The sequence below is a fragment of the Perna viridis genome, chromosome 15 (genome assembly GCF_037379345.1).
Source record: "Perna viridis isolate PV_CMFRI_1.1 ecotype Kerala chromosome 15, ASM3737934v1, whole genome shotgun sequence".
Taxonomy (NCBI): Eukaryota; Metazoa; Mollusca; class Bivalvia; order Mytilida; family Mytilidae; genus Perna; species Perna viridis.
The window spans coordinates 19,579,913-19,601,060 of NC_142459.1; the positions used below are offsets into that span (position 1 = coordinate 19,579,913).

General features: G+C 32.3%; 1 protein-coding gene across 1 annotated transcript; it reads left to right on the forward strand.

Moving 5' to 3' along the window:
* The first annotated feature begins 3,963 nt into the window (after window positions 1-3,963).
* Window positions 3,964-10,710, forward strand: LOC148597369 (uncharacterized). Its single transcript, XM_088563590.1, has 6 exons — window positions 3,964-4,022; window positions 4,474-4,569; window positions 8,041-8,173; window positions 8,430-8,515; window positions 8,991-9,081; window positions 10,551-10,710. Exons 3-6 carry the CDS (start codon window positions 8,044-8,046, stop codon window positions 10,667-10,669), a joined length of 426 nt encoding a protein of 141 aa, XP_088419716.1. The 5' UTR covers window positions 3,964-4,022; window positions 4,474-4,569; window positions 8,041-8,043; the 3' UTR covers window positions 10,670-10,710.
* The last annotated feature ends 10,438 nt before the right edge of the window (window positions 10,711-21,148 follow it).

A 21,148-nucleotide genomic window follows, 5' to 3' on the forward strand; every position in this document is an offset into this window, starting at 1 on the left:
CGATTTGAATACTACAAAAAGTTCATAAAGTATTTTGTCTGGTCTGCTGCTGAGTTCGTTCGGAACATGTCCTATCTGATCGGATTTTTCCAGATGACACCAAACAAACGACAGTTTCCAAAATTATATAGCGCTGTTTCAAGATCCAGCATTTGACGTTGAACAGATAAATAGGTGCGGGAGTTGACTCTAATTCTTGTTTAGAGATGATGACCACAGTATCATACAACTTCCTATAAATGCTGTGCTGGAAACCTTCGTGTGCCTTACACTCTGGAATGAGTATACCCAACGTTCGGCTTGCCGACTTAGCGACAGTCTGTAAGTAACAGACTAAGATGTTTATAGTTTGAGAAAACTGATGTAACTTTATCACCAATAATATAAAAATAAATGACTACTTTGGTCTACACAATTAGTTGAATATAAAACACAAAAAATATAGAATCATATCCTGACATTTTAAGTAGCACCTTAGCATAGAATCATGCAAAATGTGATTCATGGGTGAAAAACCTACATTTTTTTTAAATTTTTGATATTTTGTTTGAATTGCCATAGTAAACAAAAAATTACATTCATTTTTTTCATATAACCCGTGTTCTTAAGAGATAAAAATTATATAGAATGCACTGTAGATTTCGAAATAAGGGAGATAACTCTATAAATGACTCTCAATTACAATAGAATCTATTGGATTTTCAATGTTGATTATCTTCTAAGAGCAGGCAGATTTAAATGAATAATTACACATTTCATAATAAAGACCCATAAAACAACTTACAAAAATAAAAATATGTAGCCGTTTAGGGGGTGTATCATATTTTACAGATTTTGCATGATTCTTACAAAGACTGCTACTTAATTCTAAAATGTACAACGTTTGTTTTTTCAAGATTCACATTCAAACATATTTTACACCATAAATTTAATATATTAATTAACAGTTATGAATCACATTCATCCTCTGTTATTAAAATATTATCATCAGGATACTGATCAAACAATGTTCCAACTTGTTCATCATCAATATCCTGTAGTTCTACATCAGTCATTAAATTATTAATATTAATGTAACATAACACGGGTAATAGAACACAACCTTGTTTAAGCATTTTACCATTTACCATTTACCATTTAATTTCACTGCACATTCAACTTGTGAGTATAAAACGTTGCGAGATTTAATAATACGTGGGCTGAGATAACTCCCCGTTTACCCCCACCCTGGTAACATTATACCTCCCATTTAAGAATCTTTTTCTCGACAAAAAAATAACTGAAACATGTTTTGTATTTTCTGGCTACTTTCGGTGAGGCAAAAATCCATATTATACGTTTTATTATTCTTTATACTTTTTCTGTCTACAGAACTGGCATATGTATGTATCATCATGTAGCCTAATGCAACAGTTTTACAATGGTACCACAAATATTAAGGTAACACTTAGGGTTCGTGGGTAAAATGAAAAAAAATGTACCCCTCCCCACCGAAATATCGCTAAAATTGACATCTTTTTCCCCTTGAGTATTTATGTTTCAGTAGAAAATGGCTTATTTGGTAATCTGTTTAGCATTATCACAATTTATTCTTCAGGGGTTCCTTTGAAAAAAAAAATGAAAGAAAGATTTTCAAAAAATTGTTAAAAATAATCTGTAATTAACTTTTTTTCAAATACAGTATTTCAATTAAACTTTTGTTTTAAGTACGGTATTTGAACGAAAAATTGCCAATTACCGATGAAATGGAAGAAAATATGAAATTCCGAAAATGACTCTTTTTATGATATAACTCATTTTCGTCACATTGAAACTGAATAAAATATGCTTCTGACATGAGAAAACATGTTGAATACATCAATAAAAAAATCCCAATAGTACCCAACATGTCTATATTATATCGTTGATATGTCCCCCAAAAAATAATATTTTTATTTATGTTGAGGTATTTTTTCAGGGGTAGGGGTTGCAATAGACCACCTAACTTGATTTAAAACAGTTCAAATATTTATTACATGGGCTCATTTGGAGACTTAGACACTATATTAATGTTATGTTTCACACAAAATCTTGTTTAAACAACGATATTCTGAAAAAAACATGACAAAAACCGGTGATACATGTATAGAAAAAATTCTGAAATTCTGAAAATTCTCATTTTGTATTTTATAGTAATTGTCACCACAAAAAGAACATCTAAGCGCCTGAATTGATCAAATATGTTGGATACACTATCTTAAGTAAGAATGCCTAAAATATGAGTTTTACAGTGTCAGTATGCTGTGAATGAGAAGTCTGTTTGATACTAAGTCTAGTTTTCTAGGGGTAGGGGTAATATTTTTAACACTTTTTAAAACATTCTTTCTTTTTTAAAAAAAATATTGTTTTTGTGGTTTATATATGTAGAAAATTAAATTAGCTATCGAATAATACCAAGTTGGAGACGTTTCAGTTGAGCAATAACTTGTAGAGTCGAATTTATATGACTTTTAATGGAAAAAAACGAAAATCCCATCTTTGCATTTTTGGATAAATTCTGACTACGAAAAGTGTTCTAGCACGTGTGATTGAATAATATTTCACAAACCTTTCTCCTGTTTTTCTCCTTAACTAAACAGAGTAAAACAAAATTTTAAATTCTCGCTTACTTTTAAAAAATAAATCGTAGAAGCTTATAATATATTAATTTACTTCTCTTTTTCTTCTGCCTTGAAACAAACTTTATTATTTAAAAAAAATACCGTCATTTTACAAAAATTATGAAATTCCTTACAAATTAGGGGGTGCACGGAAGTTTCAAGGTTAAAAAACTATACAAGATACACTATGACCCGAAATAGTCAAAAGTCTTTGGTTCAACCCGAGGTCGCTTAGCCTGTTCAGATAATGCCTCTCAACAACAATTGTTTTGGTAAAAGTATCAAGATTAATTATAGCTTATTTATCAATTTTCATATTAGTTAAATGTTTGAGTAAATTTTGCCGAACATTTGATCTATTTTTGACCTACATTATTGCGTTTATTCTGCATTTAGGATGTTTTGGATGTAAGTTAATCGGCAATTCTTATACCAAAATAGCAACAAATCATACTCCTTAAGACGTTTAGGTTTCCTGCACGCTCGATACCCCAAATCACGCTAAACGCTCATTAAACAGACGGTATTCGAATGCTTCTATCCTTAAAACAGAAAATAGAACTAATAAATGAAGATAGCAAAAATTATAAACATAACAGTTGAATAAAGGAAATGATGAATGTACAAAAATGAACAAACGCTCCCAGCGTGCGTTTATACGGTTTCTATCGTGTGGTAATCGTACGTTTAAACTAACGCAAAATTATGTCTAAACACACGGTAATCGATGCACGAATGCTACAATGGGTAACGTGAACGTTTCAAGGAGATGTATAAAGAAACATTTGTCAATAGGAGATAATTATGAATAACAATAAAATCAATCACCGAAATTACCGCCGCAGTTATCACCACACGTCCGGATTCGCTTGCCCGACCATCACCCCAAATGCAGGTGAGGAAAGTATCCCTTATGGAGTTCTGTGAATCAGAGCATCTTAGGAAGCTTAGAAAGAGCTGTTGGTAGAATTTGTTTTTTACTTTTATATTCATTAACCGAACTTTTAACGAATTTCAACAGTTAAAATGATGTTATTGCGTTGAAAAGACCAATTAGCTTGTTTAGGTGTTACATTTAAGCTGATATAACTACTACTAAAAATTATTAAAAAAAACAACTATTTTTGCGTGTTTAAGTCTTACATTAGCTTGTATAATCAATCAATGGATCTTATTTTTTACCACACCTTTTAAAAATACTGCTTTTGTCCACTTTCTTTTTCGACAAAAAATGAATTATTTTGCTTTTTAATGGAAGCAGCTGTCAGTATTCATGACGTTGCTATGTTTTTTACAATACGTTTTGTAATAAAAGGGGCAGGTAACGGAGATAATCTTCATTTCGAAGCTTCGACAAACTGGACAGAAGATACATTACTATATGTAAGTGTGAAATTTGTTTGTTTCAAGTCTTGTTATCCATTTACTAATGTTACCAATATTTAGGTTTATTGATTATTTTGTACGTGAACACATTGCTTCTTACCAAGCTCTCCTTTTTCCTCTTTTTTATGTAAAATCTTGGTTTCCAAGCTGAAGTTATATTTTAGCCAGATCTCTGATACATTATATCTCTTAAAGCCAGTTTCAAACATTTGTACATGTGTACGATCGGCTGTGTGTTCATGAAGAATTGGGGTGGATTGATTTAACAAACGATGGGGACATAGCTTTTCGTGAGTTTAAACTGGTCTGGAGCTGGCATGTCAGTTAACTCCAAGTAGTCCTTGGTTATGTCTACCCAGTTTCTTTATTTCCATCGTAACAAGGGACTCAAATCTTTTTGAAATGATTTTTAGGTGTGTTTAATTGTGTAATTTTTTTTTCTCCGCAGTGGCTACAATTTAAAGGAGGGGTCGTGATCACGCCAAAGTACTTTAATCCCGCGGCATTTTTGACGCCTGTCCCAAGTCAGGAATTTCTGGCCTCAGTATGTATTATTTTGTTTTCACCCTTGGTTTATTTTTATACTACTTGAGGGGCATTTTTTTGCTGTACCTGTGTATAACAAGGTTCTGGGCCAGCTGCACTCTGCCCTGTGATGTGAGGGTTTCCTCTTCGTTCATTCAAGACTAATGGGTGACCTGGGGCTGACATTTGCATTCCGGTGGGGTTGTTGCCTCTGACATATACACCATACCTCTTCCCGTTTTATAGTGATTAAAACAACACATTGTTATCTTTTAACATATTTGTAGATAGGTAGTCTTGGGCGGACTTTTCATCCCGGTCGAATTGACCTATTCACCATACCTTTTCTTATCATATTGTATATCAACTCTTAATTTGTTTTGTGTATACATGTTACTGTTTTTTTTCTGCGTACAGCGGATGAAAATTTAGTGGACTGCTTTTAAAAATTGAATAAGAATCAGTAAGTAATCACACAAATGAATAAACCATAACAAACAGAAGATGATTCTTTATGTTAACTTCAGAAAAGTTTTATAATACTCTTAATTTACGCCTTTTTCAAACTATTAAGTATACAATAGCATTCTACTCACTACAAAGTTCCCGATTTATGACAACTTAGCATTGATATTGCGTTTTTTTTTATTGTTTGTTTACTTATATTATATGGGGATTGGAGAAACTGACTGGTAACCAAAAAGCTGATCGGTACATCAATCATGATCTAGTCTGAATTGTTTCATTTTTTAACTTTTGTGTTTTACACTAGTATTTATTACTCCAATGCATACGAATACTTTTTACAAGCATCTTTGCACATATATATATAGTTTTTTTCCTGCATAAAAATATTTCATTCTAGACTATTGTCTTGTGTCAGTGTTCCATTGACTTGTGCTTAGCTAGTTAAACATCACAATGCGGCAAAAAAACACGTGTCGATATTAAATTGATATATTTTCTAGCCAGTGAAAATATTAGTTATCCTAGCCTGTTAAGAGCCCTACGAATCTTTTTTGTTAGGAACCACATCATTGAGTAACAATTTGCTGAATACATATATGGAGTATAGAAAACCTATTTATGGGCTACTGGTGGTGTACATGTAGTAAGGGTTAAGGCTTAGCAAGGGCGGATACAGAAACTTTGAAAAGGAGGGGTACAGGCCGGGCTTCCTATTGTCTTGTGTCAGTGTTCCATTGACTTGCTTTTAGATAGTTTAACATGACAATGCGGTAGGAAAGTGTCGGTACTAAATTGATGTATTTTGAATTTTCTAACCAGTGAAAATATTAGTGCTAACGTTTATCATGGCGTAAATGGTTTAAATTATGAAATTTAATGAATATTTTTCTTGAACGATATGCCCTTTTCTCTTATATTTGGAGCATGGAAGTAAATAATGTAGCTCGTTTTCTATGACTGATTGTACACGCTTTTGACATGGTTTCTCACGAATGGGAAGTTTGATATAAGGTTAACTATCTTATCTTCCTGTTTCTATAGGATTTATATGTCGTTTTAGTTTCATTTTCCCTTCCTTCCGGACATGACTCAATATATCCCCTTGTATAACCCCAACCTCCAATGTGAAAACCTATGTGACATTGTGATGTTTTTCACACAAAACTTGTTATACTTTGATTTTAAAAATATATATTATATAACTTACCATTTATACATAATGCATCATTATTTTACAATTTGTTCCCGATACCACATTGCATTACTGTATCAAAAGCTTATCAAAATTCTACAAAGTATGTAAAAATATTGCTAATACTTATTTTCAAATATTTGTCAATAACACATTTTCAAATATGTGTCAATTACACATTTTCAAACAAATATTTAGTCAGATGTGCGATGTTCCCTCCTAAAACCATTTTGTGTCTCATAAATGATTTTATCATTTGTTTAGATGTTTTCGAAATGAGAGTAAAATATTTAAAAATTCCCCGATAATATTGTTAATCCATCTATAATCATCTGGTAGTATTTTGTAACTTTCAAAACATTCTTGTTGATAGTGACAAGATTTGAAAACATCATTAAAAGCCTTAACAGGTAAAGATCAAATAAGTTTATACGTAGTTCCGATAGTTTTGTCGTCATGAATAAAGATTACCCACGTGGCGCAGAACTTAATGTCCATAAATCATCGTATGAGATTCTGACACAATTATAATGACACTAATTTGTGACCTCTTTGCAATGAACAAACTACCAGGTAAGTTATACTTGGCCCATATCCTTTCTGGAGCCGCCACTGATTACAAATTTCTCGTCAGTTCATAATAATTCAATATTGCACTTTACTACATACATTTTATACAATCATTGTTACCATTATTAGATATCATGTATTATGGAACACTTAAAAACAATCAAAAAAACTTTTAATAAAGAGATAAGGATTGAGGCCATTGGCCGAGGTCGATATATCTTTCAAGTATTCATAAGACATGATATTGCATGCACTAAGCTGACATAATTGATTTATTGCAATTCTCTATAGAAATATTAAGAATTTCTCTCTTCATCTTTTAAAATATTTTGGTATACATTGTTATTGGTCGTCAAGTATAACCACCACTTTTTGGGTATATAATTTGTTTTTGGATGCTCCTTTTAAACTGAGCAAATTTAAGCAAATTTGACCTAATCTGATATTAACTCTGATAATTTTGCTACATAAATCACGTTTATAGTGAATGTAAACAGCTAACGTAAGCCGTGCAATATCACTTGAAATCAAAACGTCAATCGTGTAATATCACAAAATATGAGCATGTCAGAAATACATTGCTTAAATGGAAACTACAATATACGTAATAATTCCCACGGCCATCCGTTTTTTTATGGAGATCAACTGTCTTCTTTTTCTGAATATGCAGCTCGAATTAATTTTAGAATACACGTGAAACTAGTTGATAACAGATGTCTTTAGAAATGAATGAAATTGATTATTTTTTCCGGTTTAAGGAGTTAGACCTAGGGTAAGGAACACAACTCTTAAAAATCATTGGAACGTTTGTATTCAGCATTTTACATCAATCTTATGTAAGCATCTTATTGACTTGGATTCATTTTATTCTGTTTCAAACGAAAGCTTGAGAGGCCTTGGTGAAATTGAATGTAATACAAACATATCACTAATTTCATTAGTTATGTCCCTTACCCTAGGTCTACCCCTTTACTGAATGTGTTAGATTGATATTCGGTGTATTGCCATTGACGAAAGCTTCCTTCCTGAAAATGGGAGTCTTGTGAAATTTGATTTGATTGCTAATTTTTAGTATGACTGAAAATAGGATGTCATTGTTATACTGGCGTAGATCGTGTGTGTTGGTTTAGATATCTCCCTTAAGACATCGGTGGTACATGATCAACAGTCATGCTTTGAGCACAAATTGCTCCATTCCTCGAAGGCTAAACCTAAAATCATATTTATAAATAATAAATTGTTTCTAGTTTGTATTTACAGGAAATGGGTTTCTTCAAAATAGTCATCGTCGTCGTCGTCGTCGTCGGTCTGATACACCTCCCAAATGGTACTCAAGCCTGTTGGTGTGAACCACGTTCGCTATATGACTTGTATAGACATCCTAAAATATTTGGTAATTTATTTAATAAAAAGAGTAACCATTAGATTATACCAATGTAATAACAATGTACTCTTATCAATTTTATTCCTTTTTTTTCTCTCAAGGAGATATTCTATTTTATAAGATACAGTTTCGTAAAAGGACTTTTTATTTCACATGAAAGAGTCAAAAGGTTCTTACCCAAAACTCGACGTATCGTATATATAGAACTGCATGTAGCTATTACAATACTATTATCAAATAATGTTAACTCGTTTATACTTTGTAGTTGTTGCTGGTGTGGTACAGTCAGTAAAACAGTCGTTTTATGGTCGTGCTATGACGATTACATTTACTGTAATAGCTGATTTCAAAGTAAGATACTAATATACAAATATATTGTCTTAATTAACCAATCAAGCTATCGGTTTTTTTTTAATATGAAAATGTGTAAACCATATCAGAGTAAAAATCGAGAATTGTGCAATCATAAAATTCCGATTAACTTTCCACCGAAGTAATTTCAAATTGTAATATAACGGGCTTCAGGGCTTTTTAAACCACAGCCATGGTAAAAAAGTGATGAAAACATGACAAATACATGGGCTGCGTCTATTCAAAAATATTAACACATTAGTCTATTAGAATCGCTATCGCTCGAGGTAAAACAACGCGACTTAATGGCCAGTCCGTAGTAAAACAATGATAAAATGTAGTTTCCATGATTTATCTCTTAAAAATATCAAATCGAAACGGATGAAGTTCTTCGCCAAAAAATAATTTTATATATTCAATTCATGAGACTGTATTGATACTATTGAAGTGTATTTACTTTTTTTCATTTTTAAAGAAAATTATTCCTGAAAAAGGCAGTATTGAAATATTCGCAAACAAAAACTGTCCTTTGGATTTGAAAATAAAAGGATGCTACGTCATTTCTGGTAAGTAAATATCAAATATTTCTTGGTTCTGATTCTGTTGTTTGGGGGGGAGAGTAATCAAGGGAACCAAGGATATGCTTCGATCATGATAGAGATTTGGTGAAAAAGAGCTTGACGGTACTTATTTATCAGCATCGTGGTTTTGTGTCCATGTTCAGTGATTAAAATATAATGATCTAGTTAAAGACTAAATATGCGTTTATTATATGATACTGTTTTACGTAGTATTCTACTTCATAAGAATTCAACTATTACTTATTAACTTATAATGACACTTGAGCTATACTCTTTACTACCAGAATTCTAATTATAAAAGTTTCATATCAAATATTAAAATTGAGTTGTTTACGTACCTAGATATTAAGTTTTATGCTTTATTTGTCCAAAACGTACACAGTGATATTGGAACTGGAATTTCACATTTTGGTGGAGTCCGAGTTGCTCATTTGCTTTTGTTACTTTGTATGTATGATTTTAGTTACTTTATGTTCTTTGTTGTGTATGTCTGTTTTCCATGTCTGGTCTTTGTCCCTGGATTACATTCTTTTGATTACCGTTATAACCTTGGTTCCCTTCATTACTCTTTCACATATGGATATATTGACGATGTTCTCTCCTCTCCATTAATTATCCTGAATTAGGAGAACGGCTTCCATTCATTTTTCCACCTGAAATAGAAAATAAAGAGACCACTGTTAAAGCTTAGTCTTAGCCATTTTCAGTCCTTTACCTCGAATTTGACGACAGTGGTCATCTCACTACAAAAATATATGACAAACGATACTATTGTATGGTATGCCTGTACATTATTATATAATTCGGCTGTAGGTTGTTGTATATTATTTCTATAGACTATCATATAATGTGTCTGTAGGGTAATGTAAAGTGTGTCTGAACGCTATTGTATGATTTGTCTGTAGGTTATTGTAGAGTGTTTCTGTAGGCTATGATATAATGCGTCTCATTTGCTTTTGTTACTTTGTATGTATTATTTTAGTTACTTTATGTTATTTGTTTGTTTTCCATGTCTGGTGTTTGTCCCTGGATTACATTCTTTTGATAACCTTGGTTCCCTTGATTACTCTTTGATTACCGCTAGAACCTTGATTACTCTTTCAAACACATTGCATAATATATACATTTTGTACATATTAATAATTATCAATAAACACACTATGAAATGTTCAGACATATCATACGATAACCCTCAGATACTTTAGATGATATCCTATAGACACTCTAATGAAAAGCCTACTTGTTTACTATTCAATAGCTTACCGACACAATTCACAACTCCATTTTTTGTAGGTTCTATCAGTCATGGAACTCTGGTGACCTATAACATCAACTTCATATTTTGTATGTACAGCCCGTCAAGAACCTCCAATGGCTTGTTGTCAATTCAACATTTTGTATGTTTAATCAGTTAAGGGCATCCAGCAACTTAATGTGAATTTTATATTTTGTAGGTTCTATCGATCGAAGTCTTCCCGTGCACTACATTACCAACCACTGTCAATTCATTAGGAAATGCAGTGAAGTCACCTCTGACCAGTGGAGACATTTATATTCACAATACAGACTTTAGTTGTTACAATTGAACAACACTAAACAAATAGAAACTTTTTAGTTGTGTTTTAATGAAATTATAGTTTCCGCCATGTCGCTATCTACAATCAATTGTACTTAAAGTAAGATTTGTTTTCGATTTTGAAATTCTATACTGTGGTAGTGTTTTTAGTGGCGCTGATAAAGGTGTGCTTAAAGAAAAAAAAAAGCTTTGCATATGTAATTTTCTTTGCATCCTTTTATCGTGATTGATCCTTTTGATTCTCACTGTCTCATCAGTTTAATCAGTTTGTTATATGTACAATATTTAAATGTTAAACTATATCAATATCAATTATATATATATTTCAAATTTCACTACATAGGACGCTTACCCTACCGGTGCACCTGGTCCTTGCTCCCAGATTTTATTGGAGTCCGAGTTGCATATTTTGTTATTTTGTGTCTATGATTTTAATTACTGTATGTTCTTTGTTGTACATGTCTGTTTTCCATGTCGGGTCTTGGTCTCTGGATTACATTCTTTTGATTACCGCTATAACCTTGGTTCCCTTGATAACTCTATCTCATCGGCAACAATAGAATCAAATGCTTTAAGGAGGTAGACCTAGGGTAAGGAACACATTTCTTGCAAATCATTGGAACGTTGGTATTTACCATTTTTACATCAATCTCATGTAAGCTTGCAAGTAACTTGGATTAATTTCATTCTGTTTCAATTGAAAGCTTGATAGGCTTTGGTGAAATTTGATATGATACGAACAAATCACAGATTTCAAGATGTATGTCCCTTACCCTAGATCTACTCCCTTAACTGCGAGCACAAAGTGACCTCAATAAACGTGTATGTCCGACAAAACAACATTCTTGAGATGGTTCAACTGATAGTTATCAACCAAATTTGATAGGGTTAGGTAGTCACCCTAATCAAGGAAGTCCTGCATCAAGAAAATATGAAATAAACATAAATCCTCCTTTATGGCTGGAGTGGTTAAGACTGATGTAGGGAATACAGGTGTTTTGGCTCGCTCTCTGGAGGTTGCACCTTCCTCACTAAGATACCAAGCAAATTGTCTCTTGAAAATAGAAAACCACGCTAATTTCGTCTTCAGATGATATACCAGCTTCCACTTCATGTAAAGAAATACTCCAACAGATCTTTAGGTTGTATGGCAAGCTTTTTTCTGACTTGGAGCCATCCTAACCTCTAGCATCTCAAATGTGAATTAGCTAAACATGTGTTTAAAAATTAATCTACCGGAAATCAAGATATAAAAATCATAATTTTGTAAATACCTAGAAAACATTTGTAGTTAGCAAAGTGACCAGCCACTGTGAATCAGGTCACTACTTTTACGGAGTACAATATACTTTTGACAAAACGAATTCAAAGTTGATAAAGGCACTTCGTTGGTTAATTTTATATGTTCGTTTCGCAAATTTTAAAATCCGTAATTGTATCAACTAGAATTACACATTCAAAAAGCTAAAAACCAAATGTGAAGTTCATTTAAACTGCTTTTGCAAAGGATTTCGAAGATTGTGGATTTTCTAATCATTTGTTTTACTTCAGTTTATTCACCTTCTCTCGTATTTTGGGAAAGAAACTGTATGAAAGGCGCTCGGAAGTAAGAAGTTGAAGTATGGAGGAACGGAGTTCCAACCTCTTACGTTGTAAGAGTTGTGAAGTAGTGGAATTTGAACTTCCTACAACAACTGCTGGAATAAAATTAAAATCAGCATATAGGTGGAATGAGAACATAATGTTTTGATTAGATTTTACATATGCCTTTTAATCGTTATTCGGACACAAAGTTTGTTATAACATCCATAAAATCCCCAAATCGATTGTGTCGAGTTCTGGGCATCTATTTTCACCCAGGAATGTTTGTAGGACAATTCACGTAGCAAATATATATATACCCCCCTCTATTTCTCTTAAAAATGTATGTTTGTTTTTCAACAATACTTGAAAGTCTACATATTATTATGTTTGCATCTTGTGTAATTGAAGCATAAGTAATGTTTGTACCTGCTACATTCACAGCGAGACAGTCATAACTGAGCAAATGTTTTCACTGATGACCGGGAATGAATTTGAATGGACGATGAAAGAAATAATAAATTAGGAAAAGTAATAGCTAGACTTTCGTGTTGAGTGATACGTAATAGCAATAACTTCATTTTCTATCTTAATTGATCACGAAAATTGAAATCATGTGTAAATATTGAATGATTTACCAATTTAAAAATCTCGCGAATGGTCATATTTGCATATTGTGGATATCAGTACATACATACATATGGCACGCGAAATTAACCAAAACCCCGTTATCTATAGGATAACACCGTTATCTATGGTTAACAGACCGTAACACATAGATAACGGAATTTAATTATCGATCACAGGTGATATTATGAGTTACGGTCTGCTTACTCGTAGGTAACGGGGTTTTGGTTCATTTTGCGTGCCATACATACATCTACTTGGAAATACATTCATCAAACAGCTAAAAATAGCGTAACGAAATCGGAAACCAAAGTAACGCCCCTCTTCTTACATCTACTACAGAAATACTTATTATTACCGGCATTTTCGTCTGATTGTTCCTTTTAATCAATGCATGTCTTGTAATTTCTAAGTAAAAATACGAATGTACATGCAGGTTTACGATTATGTAAAATAAAAAAAAAAAAAAACACACACACACACACACACACACCGAGAAACTTCACATAAACACAGATGTATAATCATTCACATTCGTTTATTTCTCACGGGGAGCGTGGGGATTCCACGTATTTTTTGTTTGTGTCAAAAAGAAAAGTTTATGGCAAGGTATTATTATGAGTATCCAAGTCGCCACAAAATGGATATAATAATTCCTGTATCTTAAAACATTTTTACTATGGAGTCCAGATTTACTTTAAAGAGTGGATGGTCCTGGACATTTCCAAATTTTAAATCAATGGTCCACTTAAGCAAAAGTCTTCAATTAAGTGAAAAGGGCTGACGGTACAGGACCGAGATTAATGTAATTTCAAATGTCCTAGGTTATAAATTTAGAATCCTTTACACCAAGCCAACGCTACATTGAACCACTGATTACCCATTTTAGTAGGAATACATTTTACCTGTAAACCTGAACATTTTCCTGTCTTAAGTTCAAATTCGAAGCCGTGCCAAGGGCAGACAATCCTTAACTCTCCATCAAAGTCTTCAATATCACTTTGTTGTAATGGTCCACCTATAACTAATACAAAATAAAATAATGATCTGGCTTTAAGCATTGCCTATGAAGGATGGAGCTATTCGCACTGAATAAAAAACATAATTTACCGTAGTATCTATATTGTTATATCCCCGATGTCTTAACCAATTGGAATTTGCAAGACCTCCTATAACGCATGCTGTGTGTCTGCATTAAAAGCTCGAACAATCATTTCCTAAGTTCTGCATGTGTCACTTCTAAAGTATATTACAAGTAGGTATGGTGAATATGTCAAAGTGACAACAATTCCACCTGGATGAAAATGTCAGCCCAATGCCAACCGTTGGTATTCAATGAACCACGATGAAACTCTCACACCACAGGGCAGGCTGCAGTTGGCCCCAAAGAATCATTATACACAGGTACAGTGGACGATTTGCCCTTTTATACTCAAGTAACATGTCTCTTTTGGGCCACTTACATATCAGAGCATCCAGACATATAAGATGTGGCTGAAGTCTCATTCCCATTACTTATACTCATTGTCATACAAAAAGCGTCCTACTTATATAATTTACAAAACTCACTGATGTTAAAGTTTCATGATTATAATTATCCATACATCTATATCTATATTTTCCCAGGCTGGATAGTTTTTTGTCTGTCAGTCTGTATAAATCACATCATTTTTATGACTTATCTTCCATTCAATATTAAACATGTGCAAGGGAAAGAATAGAAAACAGTCAAACTGAACTAGTTTTACCCCAGATTTATTTTTGTTTAAGACACAACGGAATCACCAGTGGAGCAATTAATATTTAGGCTGAAGGAAATGTATTCTAATTTATCATTTTAGATGAGAAAAAGGTAAAAAAAAAAATTAGTAAAAACAAAAATAGAAATTTGTTACAAGAAATCATAATAGATACAACTGAATATATATATTTCATACTTATTAACCTATGGAACAGGTCATGTACGAGATTCTACCCCCTTGACACCATCTTATGTGGGATATTTTTATGTAATGGCAATTTTTTTTATGTAAAAACTCAAGAATTTAGAATTTTCACAGAAAATATTGTAATTGTATCTGAAAACCTATATTTTTGTGTGGGAGATTCTAACTTTTTCAATGAGTTTATGGAAGGATAAATAGATATGATATGTGTACCAATAAAAATGTGTTATTAAAATCATTTCGAAATTCTTGAACAGTGGAATGCTACATCTATGAACATAAAATCTGTCACAAATTTCAACTGTATAGGAGAGTTCTTTGTGATGTCATCACTTACTTGTAACTTGGTTTTGGTTGGCAAAAATTCCATAGACTGGCATGGGGCATCAACTTCAAATTATCATAATTTTTTTCATTTTTTAAGATAACTGAAAAATTCTTTTGGTTCCTAAAATTGCAAATAAAATTCTTTTTATCCATGGAATTTTTAAATAAATATTCAGTAATTATCCTATATGTACATAAGATTTTAATTATGATTTTAAATGAATATAGAGGTTTTCATAGCTACAAATTTATTGTTCAAGAAAAAGAGTTATAAATTCACATACAAAATAGGAATTATTTTATTTAAATATTTTACAAAATAACGAAGTTATAAAGTTTTGAAAATTGGGGGTTCTAATCATAAAATTGTCAATTATTTATTTAGTTATTTATTTGCCGACCAATTTGACACTTGATATGCAAATTAGTGAATATGACATCACCAATAAGATTGGCTAACTCTCCTATATTGTAAAGTATAAAATCCATTACATATAATTATATAATCATGATATAAAAAAAAACTGTGTATCCTTAAAAAAAAAGATTACTGTGAGCAAGCTCAGAAAGAGGATACCAATCACTTCAAATGAATTTCAAGTGGTAAACACTTAAAGGAATCAGACTATAATTATATACCTTCATGCATATCTACATACAATGATTAATCTTTCTATTAAATGAATTTAATAAAATCAGAGTAGTAAAGGATGCAGGACGGTTCAGAAAGTTCTTTTGAAATTTTTAAAAACAATGTTAAAGAATGTTCCATTGAAAATCTGAATTTAATATAAAATGTCCCATGATCAAAATTCTAATCCCTATCACTGTGCAAAGTTCATTGAAACATTGGCTCTGCTTATGTATCCCCAGTAAACTCATTTCGCCACTATCAAATCAATGTTTAAAACCTCCAACTCATCAAATACAATATACAGTTATCTCCTAATTCCGTGCTCCCAGTTTTTAGTGGATTCCGAATTGCTAAATTGCTTTTGTTACTTTGTATGTATGATTTTAGTTACTTTATATTCTTTGTGTATGTCTGTTTTCCATGTCTGGTCTTTGTCCCTGGATTACATTCTTTTGATTACCGCTATAACCTTGGTTCCCTTGATTACTCTTTCTAAAAAATATAAGACGCCATTCCATACACATCATAAAAATTTCTGACCAACCATATCTAATCAGATTAGTAGTATTTAGACATGTAATGTTTTATTTCCCCATTTAGGTCTACAAAAAAATTTTGTGTTTCTGGAAACATCTCCTTCAAAATTAGGGTCGGTCGGTAGGGAAGATTTTTTCCGTTTTGCTTTTTGGTTTTTTTTAATTCATAGACTTGCACGGCATTGAAACCTACCTGTTTTTCTGGCCCTATATTGATACCACTGAATACTGAACACTTGTAGCCATCGCCATGTTTTTGAGATCATGGGGATTCTAGTAAAAAGTAGTTGACAGAAAAGCCGAAAATCAGTATTTTGTTTTTTTACCCCCTAAAAAAATTAGGATCAGCAGAAAGAAAGGGTCAGTGGGGTTACCAGAAACACAGAATTTTTTTTAAAGTTTTACCTTCATGGGAGCAGGCAGCATCCATACAGTAGAATGAATGGTGTTCAGTTATATAGAGCAAAACAACATCTTCTCCATCTTCAGCATATAATCTTAAAATAGTAAACTGAACCACAATGTTAAGTTGTTTATAAATATAGCAGGGAAAGTCAGGGGTTCAATCTTGAAGCTAGCCATGCAATGAAATTGGGAAAGGAAAAATATCTGCGTTTCCTGTAACATGCTCTTATAAACAAGCTGGACCAAGTGATGTCTGGATTTGCGTTGACTTGAGCTGTGATTTATAGTTGCTGAGGAAAATGTGACAAAAAAAGTATTTTAGACAGATATACAGAATTACTGAACATAATTCCCATGAAATTTAGAAAATAAAAAAAATATTGATAATATGCACAACAACATATGATGTTCTTGCTGTGTATAAAGTTTTATAAATTCTGTTTCATAGATTTTGAGGAGTTGGAATGACAAGCTGATACATGATGATTTTCAGTAAAAATCTTAGTATAAAAGGGGCATAACTCCTTTAAAAAATAGAAGAATCAAAATTCCAGGTAACATGCACAACTGCATATGCAATTCTTGCTAAATGCAAAGTTTCATGAAATTCTGGTGAGAAGTTTAAGAGTAGTTGTGATGACAAGCTGATACATAATGATATATGGTAAAATATCTAAGTTCAAAGGGCCACAACTCCAATAAAAACTGGAGAATCAGAATTTTCTGATAACATGTACAACTACATATGGTGTTCTTGCTAATACCAAGTTTCAAAAATTTCTGTTGGGTTACTTTTCAGAGGAGTTGCGATGACAAGCTGATAAATGATGATTATAAATTTCTCAGGTCAAAGGAGCATAACTCCAATAAAAATTACAGAATAACAAATTCCTGATAATATGCACAACTACACATTGTGTTCTTGCTCCTAGATGGTCCTAGATCTCCTTCCGCCTTTGGCTACACAGGTACAAATATGGTCAATAGGTAGGCAAAACTTTATCAATTGCTTAATTTTGGAATCATATTCCGACTAGTACTTTTATAGTGCTTGTAAAAAAAAACTAGTTTGCTACTAGTATTAGTAACGCCTCTGCATTGCTCTAGAATTTTGGAAAATTTTACATGAGTAATTTTCCAATGCCATAATGGTTTATAACTCCTTTTGAAAATTTTCCAAAGTATTTACATGTACATGCACATCCAGGTGTTCTTTAATTAAGAAAAAGGGAATAACAATTACAGAGGAAAATTTAACATCATTTTCATCAAGATTTCAACCCTATTGAAAGTAACAAAAAAATCTCTAAACCAGTAATTTTTTGTCCAACCATTAATCATGTTTTTACCATACCTTTTTTCCCAGAAAAAAGAAGAAAAAGGTACAAGCTTATTTTTCATTAGTACCTTTTACATCTATTTTTCTTGAGGTCACTGACATTGCCCAGACATTGCCATCCGCTGTCCTTTACAACTGTCTTTAGAGCCTCCACCAAATCTCTTTCATAACTTGTTTCCATTCTCTTGTGTCTAGTGTCCTCATTTACATACCTAGGAATAATAAAATTACATTTCAGGTAACTTGGTGACTATGATGGTCTAAGAATGCTAACATTTTGATGTTTGTACTTACTCTTGTTTGATCACGTGACCCCCTGAGATGTACATAACTTGTAACTAAATGTATATACAGCTCTTATATGGTAAAAACTTCCCACTCACATCATATATCACCCCTCCTCCCCCCACCATTTTCCAATTGTCCCCGTCCCCATTTCCCACAGGAAAAATCCCACAATTGAATCGCCATTGCATATTTCTAATCAAATATATACATTATAAAATTAAATTATATATTTTCTAATTCTTCAACATTTACACTGCTATTTTAATCTAACTGAATATATTTTTCATATAAATAAATACTTTAAAAATTAATAATATGATCCTGTCCATTCCCCATTCCCCTATATACCATAGAAAGGCAGGTTTTTCCCATACAAGTACTGTAAGACTGAAGTCATTTTAGATTTAATATTTCACATTCAAATTTCTATCTACATGTTTTCAATACTCACCAATGGTAGTTGATTTCAATCATATTAAAGAAACACACAATTGTAAGTGTCAGGAAGAATCAAGCAAAATGGAAAAAATCAGAAACATGCATGTAAAAAACCCCACTGATCTGACAATAAAATATCACCCAAGGATGTTTTCTCTCAGTAATTATTCAATAGGCTATGAAAAAAAAAGAAACTATTTTTGACAGAGTTATTTGCCCTTGAAACGTTCATTTTCTGTGCATTTCAATGAAATTGTTACTCAATGGTCCAGCATGGTATGGAAAATCTTGTCTGTTTTCCTTGATTCTGATGGTGTAAATAGTCAAATTGTGGAAAACTGTTTCATACCATGTTTCACATACTGCCTGATTCTTAAAGGGACTGACACTAAAAACATAGATCTTCATCAAACATGAAGGAAGTCGACCAGAAAAGAGAATATCAATGGAATTACATTATTGTAGCTAGTGTTCCCGTAGGTCAAGGTTCATCACTACCTTTTGACAAATATGGAGTGTCAGTGACCTCCAATCAAAGTAGATGCTCAGATATGAATTTATATAATATTGTCAGCAGTTAGGATATGATTAAAATTTAAACGCAGATGAACAACGTGTGTTATTGAAAGCTTTTCATATCCTTGTTGGTGGAGGCATCAGCAATTCATATACTGCAACAATATATCTTATCTTGTAACTATATTCAATATATATTCCAGAGTTTAAAAGTGGGGGTCAAGGGCCCCTTTGGTAGCAAATTTAGGGGCCATTTTCAAAATCAGGGATCATAGTTATGTATGAATAGATTAATTGGCCCTTGACCCCACTGTTAAACTCCCAAAAATTGTTAAAATTTTTAAATTGATTATTATTTCATATTTTAATCAAACTTTGAAAATGCTAATTTCAATGTACAGTCTTAATAATTTCGCTTGTAAAAAGTTTCATTTTTTATATATTTTATTAAAAATGCATAATCGAAAAAGAACAAAAATGGTCATCTGCCCCATTATTGCACTTTTTGCGGGGTGTTTTTACGCGCTAGATGCAGTAGACGACGAGATTCTGACATCTTACAACACATGACATGTCATTGCCAGTTGAAGAGTTGTTTTGCACAAATATCATGTAAAGACGCCTAACCATTGCGGACAGTGATCTTTCAACCCAGAGGATATCAAGTATTTTCTAGGTGAATAATTTGAATAATTTTAACTCAAATTCATTCTCTCTCTTCTTGGGGGGTGGGAGGTAAAAGAAAGTTCGTTTCCATGATTTTGCCCCCCAACTAAAGAATTTGTCCTTATCAAGCAAGCGAAAACAAATTGCGTTTTCTCCGTCTGTTCCTGTGAGAAACTGTCCTTCCTTCAAGACAATAACTGTAGTAGGCTCTTAACATGAAAACATGGACATGCTAGTTCATTTAAAAAAGATTTTATATGTTTTTATCTGCCTAAAATATAGTCACGTAACTGTTCATTCGAGTATTTTCAAAGTTTGACTAGAAATAAAATAATAACTACATGTATAGTATTAAAATTTTAGAATTTAAATTACTTGTTTGGTGCAGCTTAAAAAGAAAATTGTAAATTGTTGAAATTTTGATATTTTGAAACATAGATATTTTGAAACTTTGATATTTTGAAACTTGATCAATCAAAATATAGAATGAACGTGTGGAGCGCTTGAAATCTTGGGGCTTCGATATTAAGTCGTTTCAGGTTCAATACTTTATTTTGAACAAAACAATCTGTATGAAACAGGAAAAATTGCCCTCACATATCGTGCAAGTGGCACGGATAATTAAGTACATCTAGACATCATCAAATGCATCTATATCTTTCACAAGCATAAGTGTTCATCTAAGGCATCATGCTGAATACAGTTACTGATTAGAAAAGTTTCCAAGGTATATTATTTCCAACCAAGACCTCTGTCAAATTCTTATAGGTGTTGTCAAGTCGGAAACTGAATGGTGAGTGCCCCACGAACAATACTATTTACCCGTCAGAATAAAGTGTGCGATTTAACCAAGCATAAAACGGAAAAGACCGAATCCAATCGAGAAAATACGAAATCTCAAACTAATAGAAAAGAAATACCAGGTTCGAAATGTCTGTCCGTTATGTGGTTTAGGTCTAGGTCAAAACGTTAATTTCCATCTGAAATTAACACACATATAAAGTGAAATAGGTTTTTATTATCTATGAAAATAAATATCAAATACAAACAAAATTCAAATTTAAGATACAAATAAAATATAAAATACCAGTGATTTTACACACGATCACATATTTTTTTTCAATGTTTAATTAGTGTTACATGGACCGAGTAGACTATGGTACGTCTTGTCTT